At 53.1% G+C, this 15,313-nt stretch overlaps 1 protein-coding gene across 1 annotated transcript in view; it reads right to left on the minus strand.

Annotated features, from left to right (window-relative positions):
• LOC116624395 overlaps positions 1-15,313 on the minus strand; it is a 143,683-nt gene that overhangs the window by 70,802 nt on the left and 57,568 nt on the right. The window contains 8 exon segments of the mRNA XM_032392234.1: positions 5,936-6,028; positions 7,103-7,222; positions 7,314-7,451; positions 11,154-11,240; positions 11,353-11,515; positions 12,497-12,636; positions 13,068-13,256; positions 14,959-15,170. Coding sequence (XP_032248125.1) covers positions 5,936-6,028; positions 7,103-7,222; positions 7,314-7,451; positions 11,154-11,240; positions 11,353-11,515; positions 12,497-12,636; positions 13,068-13,256; positions 14,959-15,170 — 1,142 coding nt within the window.

Here is a 15,313-nt window from a genome sequence, read left to right on the forward strand (position 1 = left end):
GGTGTTGGAAAGGGGAAAAGGGAAATCTGTGGGGGAAATGCCAACTTGGCCAGGGACCTCTGTGTGGGAGGGAGTGGCCCATAGGTCAGATGCTTGTGGACCACTGCATGAGTACGGGATGCCCCGAAAATGCCAGCAAGTCTAATGCACTTGTTGGAGAAAGTGCATGCTGTGCAGGGAAGGGAAACGAGAGCATGATAGTAAGTTAGAGACCTCAACGCACCGTTTCGCAAAGCTAGAAGGGCACAGGATGCCACTGATTAAGATCCAGGCACTTGACTACTAGGTATTTACCCAAAAGATACAAAAATACTAATTTGGGGATGCCTGAGTGGCTCAGTTGGTGAAGCGTTTGCCTTCAGCTCAGATCATGATCCCAGGGTCCTGGGATCGAGCCCCACATCAAGCTCCTTGCTCAGTGGGGAGTCTGCTTCTCCCTCTGCCGGCCGCTCCCCCTGCTTGTGCTCGTGCTCTCTCTCTCTTGCAAATAAATAAATAAATCTTAAAAAAATACTAATTCGAAGGGACACATGCACCCCGATGTTTATAACAGCATTATCTACAACAGCCAAATTATGGAAAGAGCCCCAATGTCCATCAACTGATGAATGGATAAAGAAGATGTGGTATGTATACACAATGGAATATGACTCATGCATCAAAAAGAATGAAATCTTGTCATTTGCAATGACATGGATGGAGCTCCAGAGGATTAGGCTAAGCGAAACAAGTCAATCAGAGAAAGGCAAATACCATATGATTTCACTCATATGTGGAATTTAAGAAACAAAACACATGAACTTAGGGGGGTTAAAAAGAGAGACAAACCAAGAAACAAACTCTTAACTCTAGAGAACACACTGATGGTCACCAGAGCGGGGGAGGGGAGAGGGACAGGTGATGGGAATTAAGGAGCGTACTTGTGATGAGCCCTGGGTGATACGTGGAATTATTAAATCACTATGTTGTACACCTGAAACTAACATTACACTGAATTTTAACTGAAATTTAAATACAAACTTGGAAAAGAAAAAAAAAGATCCAGGAACTTGTAATAAAGCCTGATTAGGACACTAAGAGGTAGAATCTCTAAAAAGTGATAAATCAGCCAATCAATCTAGTGATAACTGATGAGGAAACAGACAAAATTTTCCATGTTTTCTAACCCCTACTACAAAGAAAAATGTTAAATAGCAATTATCCTCCTAACTCTTAGGAGAAAAACTAGCATCCTTTCTCTGTCCCTTGAAGTTGTAAATCTTGTCATGTCTTTATAATATGAACACCCCAGGAAATAACCAAAACATCGCCTGCAGAGACTGAAGAAAAAAGAGGGGGGGAGGCTCTTTAAAATACAGACTGCTGGAAATAATAAGGAAAGCCACACTCTGTCTGTAGGAAAGGCGGGAAATGCGTAAGAAAGGTTTCAGAATGAGAATACATTTTGGTTAAGGGAAAAGAAAACAATTTTTTCCTGAAATGACACTGGTTGTTTAGAGAGAGGGAAGCTTAGGACAAAATCTAGATGAAAAAAGAAAGTTGTAGAAGGTTCGGGAAGGAGAATCTTCAGGAAAGAATTTTATGTGTGGTTAGGGCTAAGATTGAAGGAGTACGTTTGAAAAGTACACCAGTGTAAGATTAGAATTTGGGACCCACTGGGTGGGTCCGGAAGGAGACGGACCACTCCCTGAGCATGTGCGGTACCCTGATGGGTCCAACCCTCCACAGAGAGGCTCCAGCAGGGGACACAGTAGTCAATGGGTCGAGCCTCAAGCAGCATGATGGTACGGCTCTGTGAGCCTGTTCCTGATCCTTTTTTTTTTTTTAATGATTTCATTTTTTTTAAAGGTTTTATTTATTTATTTGCGAGAGAGCGAGAGAGTAAGAGAAAGAACATGGGTGGGGGGAGGGGCAGAGGGAGAAGCAGACTCCCCACTGAGCAGGGAGCCCAACATGGGACTTGATCCCATGACTCTGGGATCGTGACCTGAGTCGAAGGCAGAAGCTTAACCTGAGCCACCCAGGATCCCCTTTAACGATTTTATTTTTAAGTAATCTCTACACCCAACGCGGGGCTCGAACTTACAACCCCGAGAGATCAAGAGTCATGTGCTCTACCGACTGGGCCAGCCAGGCGCCCCCTGACCCCACTGTTCTGTGCACAGACAGCTGAGAGCGGGGCAGCCTACGGAGGACTGACCCTGTGGCTGCTCCAGCAGGAGGCACAGGACGGCACGGGGACCGGGCACGCACTCTGGGGCAACGAATACGGAAGGACATACTCTGATGCCTAAGAGGTATGAACATCACCGTTTACCACGTAGATGCACACACAGCACACACCCCAGCCGGAAATCAACAGGCTAATGAGTTGGCCTGCGTCCACCTCCTGGAAGATGTGCCAACAGAAGACATCGCCACCTGGCTCGCCGAGAAGATGAGACATCCAGAACAACAGTCCTGGTGGGCCACTGCTAAGAACTGGGGGTCTACCACCGTGTTAAAAAGACATCGCAACCGCCTGCCAACAACACCCAACCTGTGCTGGGAATGACCGTGACCTTTGCCAAGAGACACTGGACAGGTAGCAAGGGGGCAGGTCGACTGCATGGGTCCCTTGCCTCTCTCTGGAGGCTGCTGTTCTGCTCGGATGCGTGTGGACACTGATGCAGGACGCCTGCAAGCTTGCCCCAGTAAGCATGCTACCCAGTGAAGCCACCATCGGTGGCCTAGAACAGCTGTGCGCAGCTCGCGGGGCGCCCACTGACAGCCACCAAGGCCCCCGCTTTGCAGGACGTGAAGTGCAGGAGGGAGCCGAAGCTCAAGACACCCACTGGCATTTCCCCGTACCATCCCCTCCCGCTGCAGCTGGACTGATGCAGGGCACGGATGCACTTGGCAACAGATGTGATGACAAACCCATCCACCGGCCCTTTGGACACGCCACCGGTCAACAGCTCTGTGGACATTAAATGACCACGTACGTTTCAACCGTCCCAGGGCCTATACGCTCCTCACTCACGGACCTGACTTAGAATACAAGCAGACACAGCACGCAGGAAGGATGTTCTCTGCTGCAGGTGGGGACACAAGGTAACCTTTAATGCCCCCGACACGAGATCTACCTCCACGGGGAGATATAATTAAATGACCCTGGAAATGGCAGACAAGTCCACCGTGGTTTGGAGTTTGGGTCCCATGGGGGAAGGGACAGAAGGAGACCTATCCACCACCCATTTCTCCACCCCATTCCGCCAAAAACAATGGAGGCACACAACCCGGGCCTCATATAAAAAGGGACGCTATCCTAATTGCCTCATGAGGCATCGTTAGACGGAGGTTCACCCCACTGCGTACCAGAGCGGGGACGAGTTGGTGTTGGCAAACATAACCTCAGCCAGGGGTGGTGGTATCTCACGCGTTCAGTTAGACAATCATGACTTGCCTTTTCTGGTGCCTACTCAACAGCGTACTTCTCCCCCTTAGATTGTGCAGGGGAACCTGTTCGCTGATTGGGCTAACCTTGGCTCCTATACAGAATAAGACTGCCTGCTGGGTGGGTCGTGAACCCCCGCAATCAGCAACTGCGGGCCTTGCCTGGTGAATCCAAACTGCCAATCTCAGCCCTTGGAAACGCCTCTACGCTTAGGAAAACCCCTCTTTCCCCCTCCCGGGAAGACACAAAGAAGAAAGTTTTCCAACTGATACAGGAGCAGATAAATAAGACTCTGCCAATAGGATATACTATTTAGGATGGCCTGGTACGGTCCTAGGTACAAATTATGCAAGTGGCCCCGTTGTGCAGACAACGGGACCACAAATGCTATAGGTCATGACATCGGGTAGATACCTACACAACGATGCGATCACACTGTACTCATGACCACTGATATCTGGCTAGGGAGACAACACGCATCCGTTCCCACAGGTGCTTTCCCCTCTCCCTGGGAATGTACGGATGCTGTGCTCCCTCTATATTCCCATCAGGCAGGATATGGAGAAAAAACATGTTCGGCGTTCAAGGTCAGGGGCTCTAGGGGCGGCCAACCGGGTGCACCTCCTTGATAACAAAGAATGCCCGGATAACAGGCCTTGATCTCCTTGGAGCGCTGGCCGCGCGAGGAGGGGAAGGACTACACATAGTTGCCAGGCGAGTTGCTGCGTGCGGCTCCAGCAGCGGATGCTTTGCGGGGGGCTTCAAGAGGGGGGACAGAGGCTGACAAGGCTGAGCTCCCCAGCCCCACTTCACCCACAGAGCTAAGGTGAACAAAGGCTCCTGCTGTTTTAAAAAGTAATGATAGGGGCGCCTGGGTGGCTCAGTCGTTAAGCGTCTGCCTTCAGCTCAGGTCATGATCCCAGGGTCCTGGGATCGAGCCCCGCATTGGGCTCCCTGCTCCGCGGGAAGCCTGCTTCTCCCTCTCCCTCTGCCTGCCGCTCTGCCTACTTGTGCTCTCTCTCTGTCAAATAAATAAATAAAATCTTTAAAAAATAAAAATAAATAAATAAATAAATAAATAAATAAATAAATAAATAAAAAGTAATGATAGGGGCATCTGGGTGGCTCAGTCCGTGAAGCATCTGCCTTCAGCTCAAGTCATGATCCCAGGGTCCTGGGATCGAGTCCTGCTTGGGGCTCCCTGCTCAGCGGGAAGCCTGCTTCTCCCTCTGCCTCTGCCCCTCCCCCTGCTTGTGCGCTCGCTCTCTCTAAAACAAATATATAAATAAAATCTTTTTTTAAAAAAAGTGATGATAAAGTCTGAGCCCTTGAGATGACCCAGCATCCAGGTTTTCAGTACATCTGCCCCGTGATGAGCACAGCCAGGGGCATCAGGCTCCCATCCGGGATCCTCCACCTACACACTCAGTAACTATGTACAAGTCATGTCACCACTCTCTGTGTCAGATTCTCATCTGCAGAATGCTACCAGAGCAGTGTCATGGGGCATCCATGAGATGAGCCACTTACGTAAAGTGTTGCGAACAGAGCCTGGCACGTGGTCAACACTCCAGAGGCATCAGCTCCTAACACCATCGATTAGAGTGATAGCACACCCTCAGATCTGGGATGCCAGGGGCCCTGAGATGCGCTGTGATTTTATGGACACCCATCCCCCTCCATGAAAGCGAAAAAGCTGGTAACAAAACAACGAACCGGTGGGAATTTGAAGACACATCCTGATTTCAGAGCTGTTGACCTGTGAAAACAGGTGCCTCTGAGGAGGACCAGTTTCCATAATCGAAAGCTCTTCTCAGGCTCCTTTAGAGTTCCCGAAGCCACCAGCACATGGCTGAGCACATGGCAGGCATTTAAAAATTGCTGTCAAGTTCTGGGCCTCATCCCAGATGGGACTACCCATCTATGCCTCCAAGTCCCCAGTCCGCTAATTCCTGTGTATAGCACACGAGGCTTGTTCGGTGAATCAGCTAACATGTGGGGTTTTCTAAGCACCCAGTGCTGGGGCAGCAGAGCACAGCCCTCCTGCCTGGCCCCCCTTTCCTGCCCTTTATTTCCTTGTAGAGTTAAACCCTTCAGTGTTTCCACCCCACACTGGGCAAAACACTCCGAGGTCAAAAAAGGATCAGATGGCTTCTTCCAAATACAGAACAGGGTTGAGAGGACAATTCTGCCTCTCTCCATTTTCAAGGGTGAACTGTGATCCTTCTATCCCCTCCCCCCCACCCAGGGAGCTCAAACTCCTTCTGGCCTGGACAATCACTTCCAAATGATGGATTTGGAAACCTCCCTGCCATCTGTTCTTGATTCTTGGGCTGGCTGTCTGGCTAAGCCCAACATCCTGGTGTGGCCTCCCCTACCCCACACCCGGGCCTCCATCCTCCCTTCCTTCCACCCCATCTCCCAGCAAACTGTCTGCTCTGCTCGGAGACAGCACTTGGCAGGCAACTTGAGGTCATCCCAGAGGGACCACGTCTGTACCTGTAAGTCTGGAGGAAATGTTGGTCTGTGGGGATGTCTGAACTGGAGGAGGAACGCCAAGTGGGAGTCAGATCTGTTCAGCTGGACCGAGACCTGTTGACAGGGTGGGGGGTGGAGGAGGAGGGTCAGAGGGAGCAGAGGAGGGAGATGCAGAACTCCAGAAGGTAGCTGGCTGGGCACTCGAAGAGCAACAGGTCATCCCAGAGTATGCCCACAGCCCAAGCCAAGAGCACATGCCAGAAACCACCTTCTGTGATGCTTCTTAGCCCCAATCCTACTCAGGCTGCGTTACTTGGAAGCATGAGAAGTGAGGCCCCAGACATGGAGCTGGGAAGATAACTCTGGGACCTCGGTGCCCCTATGTCCCCTGCCACAGCGTCTGCTCCTGTCTCCCATGTTCACGGCTGCATTCTATTTGACCCTGACCATGAAGTGGACACTCGACTACTAGCTTTATAACTGTCACCTCATTTAATCCCCACCCCAGCTCTCACAGGCTGGTATCACTATCCCCATTTCACAGCAAGAAAACCGATATTCAGTGGGGTTGAATAATTTACCCAAGGTCGCACAGTCAATCAGCAGTGGAGCTAAGATTTGGACTTGAAAGCTCCCTGGAGATGGAGACAGAGAGAGAAACCGTTGCCCAGGCAAGCCCAGTACATAGTGCAGAGCCCGGCATGTGGCAGAGACACAATCCGTGTATGGAACGAGCAAATATATACCTATGGCAGCTACTATATATGGTCACCAAGCTGCATTTTCTTTCCCTCCTGGACACACAGCTAAAACTACATTTCCCAGCCCCCCTTGCAGCTGGGTAGGGTCATGTAATGAGTTCTGGCCAATGGAATGTGAGCAGGAGTGGCCTGCCCCCCCCCCCTTAAGGGGCCGGCCCAAGAAAACCTCCTGCATGATTCCCACTGTCCCCGTCCCCCTGTACAAATGGCAGCAAAGCCACAGAACCGCACTGCACTGTGACAGGACTGGGCAGTAAACCTTCACAGGAAAGCAGGCTTTTATTACAACAGCCAACGCATCCTGAGTCATCCCACGCTCACTGCCACGGCCACCCCGCCCCCTCTTCAGCCACCGCACAGGGACACCTGCCCTCTGACCCGAACACCTCCCCTCCCTCAGCGAGGAGGCGGAGCTGAGCCATCTGACCTGGGATGTGACATTGTGGTTGATGATGGCCCTTGTGTCCAGGCTGCAGTCAAATGCTCCCCGGGGACCCCGTCTGAAGACGACGTCCCCATCCAAACGCAGGGCCTGGGGGAGCCTCAGCTGGAAAGAAACAGTACCACTTACTCTCCCCAATAGCTGAGGTCCGCTCAGAGGCTGCAAACCAGTGTCCGCCCAACCTGGGGACAGGTACCTGGGAGGCGTGAGCTGCGTCCAGGGCCAGGCTGTGCCAGATTTCCCCACGCTGAGATCGGTCACGGTGCAGACCCTTTAAGTGCAGCATGACTTTCTGGTTGACTTTCAAAGTGGCCTCGACCTCCCTGTTCTGAGCCTGGGTGAGCAAGAACCAGTGGCACTGAGAGAGAGGACTTCCCATCTCCAAGTACCTGCAGAAGCCAGCCTTAGAATCCACCAGGTAGAAGAAAATGGCCCCAAGATGGATGGGTTAAAGCTGTCCACACTATCCACACACAGGGCAGGAAGTGGGGACAGGTGCACGCGGGTCTTTCAAACAGGGATGCTAAAGTAGGGTTAATGGCATGGGCTTGAGGGGTCAAATCTGAGGACCTGTCTCACTCCAAGGGAGCGCCCTGGTATTAGTCTGTTTTGTTCAATGCGGTATGTCTCATACTTAACACAGGTCTTGGCACATGGCAACTGTTCAGTAAATATCTGGAAGGGTGCAGAATCACTCGTGATCACCTGCAACCCCAAGGCCAAAGCCAGGCTGAAGTGAAAGAATGTTGAATTCATAGTGTGGCAAGAAGGATAATACCCTCCCTCCCAAAGATGCCCACGTCTAGATCCCTGGAACCTATAAATACGTTACCTTACATGGCAAAAGGGACTTTGCAGTTAAGAATCTTCAGATGGGAAGATTATCCTGGATCAGCTGGTGGGCCCAAGGTAATGATAAGCGTTCTTATAAGAGGGAGGCAGAAGGGTCAGAGAGAGAGAGAAGATGCTACTCCTGCTGGGTTTGAAGATGGAGAAAAGGACCATGACCCAAGAGAACAGGTGGCTTTTAGTAGCTAGAAAAGGCAAGGAAATGGATTCTCTCCTGGAGCCTCCCAAAGGAATGTAACTCTGGCAACACCTGATTTTAGCCAAGTGAAACCCATTTTGGATTTCTTATCTCCAGATCACGTAAGGTGAGTTGCGTTGTCTTAAGCCACCAAGTTCATGGTACTGTGATAAAACAGCCACAAGACACTAACACACATGGTTCATCACGTATTCTCTCAGCAACTCTGTAGCCTCCCCCACATGCCAAGCCCACGGGAGCAGGGTACACCATCTGTTCCGATCTGTGCTGATGGGGACGTTAAAAATGTCTTGCTGCGGAATTTTATCGTCTGTGTACAACTTTAGAAGAATCCGTGGCTTTATTTTAGAAACAAGATGGAAGAGGGATAAATAAAAGCCCAAGAGGAGAAAAATAAATTTGTGTCATTAAACAAAGACAGGGTTTTTTGAAAGAACAGAGAGCCAAATTCAACTCCATTGACTTGGGGTCAAGGGTCCCCGTTGACTTGGTTCTCGCCTCTTGTCCGCAGGTGGGATTTTAGGTCTCGTGTGTCCAATCTTCTGATTTCTTTTTAATTAGAAGCAGAAATCTGGGTTTTACCCCGAATCTTCTGATTTTAAATGTGGACAATGTTTTTAAAAATGTGAAGTGCGAAGCAGGCCAAACAAAACACATCTGCAGGCTGGACCTGGCCCATGGCACCATTCTGCAATCTCCGGTTTGAAAAAAAACACTCAACACCATGGGGAGGTTTTTCTGCAGGTGTGTTGGGCTGCCATTCTGTCCTTTGTTTCGTCTCAGGAGCTCCAAGGACTCTGGCTACCAAGCTCTGGGAGCCATCCACAGCCTTGTTTAACTGGTGGGGCAGATGGGGACCCTCGAAGAAGAGGTCTCAGTGCTCAACAGCTGGCCCCCCTTCACCCTCCTTCAGCAGACCTTTGTATCTCCCACCAGGGAGAAACCCCCACTAACTTCTTCGTCCAGGGCCTGACACATAGTAGGTGCTCAATAAACGCTTGCTGGAGAATGGGGTTACCTCCCGGGGCTTTTACTCCTACAGGGATCCAGAAGGAGTCTGGGATGAGGGCCGAGTGGGCACGTGTCAAGTACCTGAGGACGATTATTACACTACGTTTCAGTCCCCATAACCACGGCCTAAGAGATGGGTACTGTTGTCTCTGTTTTATAGACGAGGAAACGGGGGCCCAGAGCTGTGGAATCATTCACTATGGGCATGTGGGCAAAAATGAATTTCAGTCGCAGGAAGACTAATGCCAACACCTTCTAAGCCAGGGGTCCGAGAGCTGCGGCCAGGGAGCCAGACCTGCCTCGTGTTTGTAAATAAAGTTGCCTTTGTCAGTTCAGGCTGCTCTCGCAGAAGTCCCATAAACGGAGTGGTTTAAACAACCGAAATTTATTCCTCATGGTTCTGGAGGCTGGAAGTCCGAGACCAGGGCGCCAGCATGGTTGGGTTCTGGAGAAGGCCCTCTTCCTGGCTGGCAGGCGGCTCTCTCCTTCCTGCGCCCTCGCCAGGTGGACAGAAATCTCATCGTGGGGGCTCCAGCCTCATGACCTAACCACCTCCCAGAGACCCTGCCTCCCTATACCTTCACATTAGGGCTTCAACATATGAATCTGGCAGTGTGGGGGGGGGGTCGCATACAAGCATTTAGTCCTTAGCTAAAGTTTTATCAGAAGACAGTCGGGCCCATTCACGTGTGTTTTCTAGAATGCGTCTGTGCTACCAAGGCACGGATGAGTACTTGCAACAGAGACCTCACGGCCCCCAGAGGCAAAAATCGTTACTATCCGCTCCTTCTTGGAAAAAGGTTGTCGCCTGCTGCTCTGGGTCAGGTGCACAACAGACTCTCAATAACTCGGGGGTGACAACGATTCATTGAGCGCGGATGATGATGTGCCAGGCCCTGCAGCTCTGATGGTAAACAGAGGCGTACCTTGGAGATACTGCGGGTTCGGTTCCAGACCGCCCCGGAAACCAGGGAGCCAGTCTGGCAACAAGCGAGTCAGATGAAATTCTTACTTTCCCAGTGCGCACACCAGTTATGTTTACACTGTCGTCAACTAAACGTGCAGTAGCATTACGACTAAAGAAAAAAAGTACATACCTTCATCTAAAGAATCCTCATTGCGAAAAAATGCTAACTGAGCTTTCAGCCAGTTGTAATCACAGATCACAGATCACCATAACCAATGGGATAATAATGAAAAAGTGAAATATTGCCCAAGTCACCAAAATGGAACACGGAGACAGAGTGAGCAAATGCTGTTGGAAAAACGGTACCAACAGCCTTGCTGGATGCACGGTTGCCACAAGCCTTCAATGTGTATTAAAAAAAATGCAATATCTGCAAAGTGTAATGAAATAAAGTGCCATGACGTGAGGTATGCAGACACGGTATCAATCACGGATCTTACGGACTAGCAGGGGGAACAGTGATTGGTCAGAGAATCACGTCAAAATAGGACTGAGATTTGCGGGAAGTGCTAGGAACAGAAGTGTGGGGTGTGCAGGACACGTAACCGGGGGATGGGAGGTGGTCTGGGGGCCACGAAAAGCTTCCTGGAAGAGAGGACGCGTGAGCTAAACCCTCAGCAGTGAGTACAAGGGAAGGAGGCAAAGCTGAAGGAGTGACAGCTCCGGGCACAGAACACACAAAGGTCCTGGGGCAGGAAAGAGCTGGGTGAGGAACCAAAAGGAGGCTGAGTGAAAGGTGGCAGCAGAAGGGACAGAGTGGTCTCAGGTGGCCTGGAGGGTCAGTAAGACCAGAGGGGCACAGCCAGGGTCTTCGTCCAGAGAGAAGGAGTGGCATGATTCTGCCGGCATACTGGAAAGCCCCCTCTAGCCGTCAGGTAGGCTAGAACAGTGGGGACAGAGTGGAACAGAAAACCCAGGCCAGAGAGCATTCTGCTCGTCCAGTTCAGAGGAGATGGCAGCTTGGATCGGGGACTGCTGGGGTGCCCAGTCCCCGGGCTCTGCTCACTTACGGCGTGCTGGCTCCAAGCAACAGCGCACCCCTCCACGTTCCTGGGGACAGCCTTGCCGTCGTATGGGTGGGTCAGGCCTGCGCAGACCTGGGAGGGAAGGGCACACACGTGCACACACATACAGAGATGGGTCAGCGGCAGACGGGGGCCTCCCCCTGCTCTCAGGCCCCTTCCCAGCTGCACGCCAGAGCCCACTCACGTAGGGGTGTCCGGCCTGGTAGCCCAGGACTACGGTCTGCAGGGTCTCCTCTTGGCCGTTCAGGACGAGCCTAGTTTCCAGGGAGCATCGCTGGTGTTGCCTATCCGCTGTGAAGCTCTCCTGCAGGAGGAGGCTCTGCGGGATGGGCAGAGGCAAGGTGTGCCTGGCATGGAGAGGGGAGAGTGGGCCAAAGGCATTAAAGCTTCTCGCAGGGTCAGGGGACAACTGGGCCCCAGGAGCTCAGACTGGGCCTGTCACAAGCTTGCAGGGTTAAGACCGTCACAGAGAGGAGAACATCAGGACACACATCAGCCCTGCGTCTCGCCAATCTACGTCCATTCCCCATGTCGCCATGCCCTCGTGAAAACCCAGTGACCTGGGCACGGCGGGGGTCATCACCAGCCCCTGGCAACAGAGACCCAAGGACAGGCAGCAGCTGGGGTCTATTACCTTGAGCACTGACTTCTCTGTGCCTCAGTTTTCCCATCTGGGAAATGGGGGCTCAAATACTAGCCCCCGACCCCAATCCCAACCACGGTTGGGATCATAGGAGATAATGTCTGTGCAGTGAATGCAAGCTCCCTGAGGGCAGGAGTTCTGTCCTTTTTATTCCCTGTTTTCCCAGAAAAGTGCATCACGGCACACAGGAGGTGCTCAATGAACATAAATGAAATGAACGAAGGAACGAGGTCTGTGCAGATAACAGCCCCTGTCACGTCGTGGTTATTGCTGTTTTTATAGAAGATAACTAAGGCCAGGCAGCTGGTCTGGACACAGGCTGGAGCTGAGGCTAGGTCTGCTGATTCCCCCACCCACCCACCCCCTTACACCTCCAGACCACAAGAACAACCTTTCCAACCAGCTGCACCTCTAGGAACTAGAAAGATTCCCCAGAGCAGCTTTCAGGCTGGGGTGAGGACAGACTTCTGCTCCCAGATTTCTTAGCATCCTCATGGAAGGGGGCTAGCTGTGCAGGGACTTCTGAGGGAGGCAGGCGATTATCTCTGAGCTCTGGGCTCCGCCTGGGCCCCGTGGAGCAGCGTGGGCCTCCCAGGTAGCACGGCTTACCCTGCCCCCCCGGGACCCTCCATGCTGCAGACCCTCCTGGCAGATGCCGCACATAAGGGGAAGGGGCCGCACGGACCTGAGGAGGAAGGTCCCCCGCTTCTGGTACCAGCTCCTGTCCCGCATCACCTCCTCCAGCTTGCCCTCCAACTCCAGGTCCCGAGGCTGGCCCCTGGTGCTGGTCACCAGGGCCGTCAGCGACACGTGGGTCTTCTGGGGCTGTAACAAGGACCGGGCTGATGGAGAGGGATGGCCCAGCGGGGGCCGGGCTCCTTAAACATGGTGCCCGGGGGTCCAAGGGGCAGCTCCCCCTGCCCGCCCATCACCTCGGGAGTGACCACCTGAGAAGGGCTTGCTGAACAGGACCGCAGCCTCACCCCAGAGCAGACTCCAAGATCGCATGGGTGCACCGCCGTGCCTGGACCTCCCCAGGTGCCCAGCGGGGAATGGTCTCGGGCTTCTGGTTCCATGAGGCGGAGCTTTGCTCCAGGGTCTGCGCTAATACGGCTGGGGTCCATTTTACAGATAAAGAAACTGAGCTCAGGAAGGCCCAAGGTCATAGGCTGAGCACTAAATGCTTTCCCATCCCAGGTGAAGGATTTGGGGGTCTCTCAACAGCGGAGCCTCCAGCATGGGCTGCCTGGACCCACCTGCTCCATGTGCCTGTAGGCGGCCGTTAGGTTCATCTCCTGCAGGGGGCCCTTCAACCAGCAGTGAAGTATCTTAAGGTCCTGGCTGTTCTCTGCGTGGATCTCGCTCCACACTGCGGCACTCCAGGCTGATTCTACTTCACTCCGGCTGCGGAAGAGGCTCTGGGCCAACGTTGTCACCGTGGATACCTACGGCGAGGCAGGGGAGGACGACCAAAGCCTTTGCACACCCTATGCCCTCCCCCTGGGATGCCCTTTCTCCCCATTCCCACTTGGGGAACTCCTACTCATCCTTCAAAACCCCTCTGATACCATCCCTGTGAGGCCTTTCCCGACGGGTCCAGGCTGAAATTGCTGTTCCCTACAGGGTCTTGAGGAAAGAGGACAAACTTCCCTCCATCCCTCAGCCCTGAGCAAAGAGAGAATCTGAAGTATCGGTTATGAGAGAAGATAACTCCCTTCCCCCTCTCTCCTCTTTGGCTCGGAAAGGGAGTATGATCTCACTGGGCCACTATTATTAGCAGGCAGGGTCTCCATATCCCGAGGGGCATGCACCCGCAGGTGGCCTTCTCTTCCTGCACCATTGCTATGGTCTTCAGAGCCCTGGGAAGAGCTGGGGGAGTCTCTGAGGCCGACAAGTGGTGCCCGAACAGGGACCTGAAGCCCCCGTCGAGGAGTGATTGGGGACCTGGGGCGGCGAAGGAACAGGGGAGGTAGAGCACCATAGCTCTGTGCAGGGCTGTGCACCCGAGCCCACTGCCCCTGGCACAAGCCCCATCAGGAATAGCATGGTGCCCGTACCCCGTAGGCCACGCCCCCTGTTCACACAGCTCAGGGCCTCCCAAGTGGAGGTGATGGGGTCAAAATGGGGTTTAGGCATGACTGAGGCCCCTGCCACATACTAGAACTCCATAAAACCTTGTCCCATAGGTCACTGACCTTGGGTCTCCCCCCAGAACCTACAGGACCCCCATTGCCAGCTTACCGTTTCAGGGAAGGGCCCCTCCTTCTACCCAGCTGCTTGGGCCAAAACCTTGGGGCCATTTAGGTCTTGTCTTGCGCTCCCTCCCACTGCCCATCCACCAGCAAATCTGTCAGCAAATCTATCGGTTCCACCTGCAAACTAGTTCCTGCTACCATCTCTGCTGCCAAACGCCCCCCCCCCCCCCCCCCCCCCCCCCCCCCCCCCCCCCCCGCCACCCGCCTGGGACAGGCCACTGTCAGGCCCCTGGCTGGGGTGTCTGCAGGAGCTGGTTGGCTGACCCCACCCTGCTACCACTCAGCCCCTGCCTCAGAGGGACTCTGCTGTCCCCAGGTGGGCCCACAGAGCTGCCTCTTTCTGGGTCCAAGTCAGGCCCGGACCTCCTGCTGTGTCCCACTCATCATCCCAACACGGGAAGAGGCTATGTGTCAGGCTCCCTGGGGGGACACCTGGGGCATCCTTCACGGGTTGGTTTTCTTCCCAACTGTTATGCTTCAGAGATCAAACAGGTGCAAAGAAGCATACTCAATTACACACAGCAGCTGGTATGAAACTGACCTACGACCTTGAAGTTTTCATTCTGGTTTTTGGCAAAGGCCTGATGTCTACTTGTTTCCGAGTTCCCCTTCAACCTGCTTTCATGTTTTAACCTATCAGCGGCTAAGCAAGAATACGGGAAACTGAGATGGAGGGGGTGGGGCGGTCCACTCTCCCAAATTCACTTGGCAACTAATTCTGAAGACTATAAATGCTGGGCCATCCAAACTGCCCACATCTGTGACCTGGTATCAGGCCTGGGTGCTGTTCTCCCTCTGCATGCAAGAAGTTCTGAATGGCAGGGAACCAGGTTCCTGGGCCGTGAGTCCAATGGCAGGGAGGGGAGCAGAGGACGTAACCGAGCATGCGCACCCGGAGGTAAGTGGTAGCCGGGGTGTAGATGTGGATCTTGCCCTCCCTGTCAAGGCCCTGGTTCCTGTAGGCCACGTTCATCACCAGGTTCTTGAGGGTCCAGGCCTTGCCCAGTGTCAGCTCCAGGACAGCCTGGAACATGGGTCGGCGTGGCCAGTCCAGCCTGTGAGCCACGGAGACCATCAGCCACGGACTATCCATGTTCAAGGCTCCTGCAAGAGGTAGAGAGGGAGAAGCAGGTACGACCTTGGCAGGTACCAAGAGGTAGCCTCATCACAGCCCCTGTGGGCATGTCTCAGAACTGAGGATGACTGGGATGGGACAGGGAGGGAACTTTACAGAACACTGCTCATGT

This window comes from Phoca vitulina, unplaced genomic scaffold (genome assembly GCF_004348235.1).
Source record: "Phoca vitulina isolate PV1807 unplaced genomic scaffold, GSC_HSeal_1.0 scaffold66, whole genome shotgun sequence".
Taxonomy (NCBI): Eukaryota; Metazoa; Chordata; class Mammalia; order Carnivora; family Phocidae; genus Phoca; species Phoca vitulina.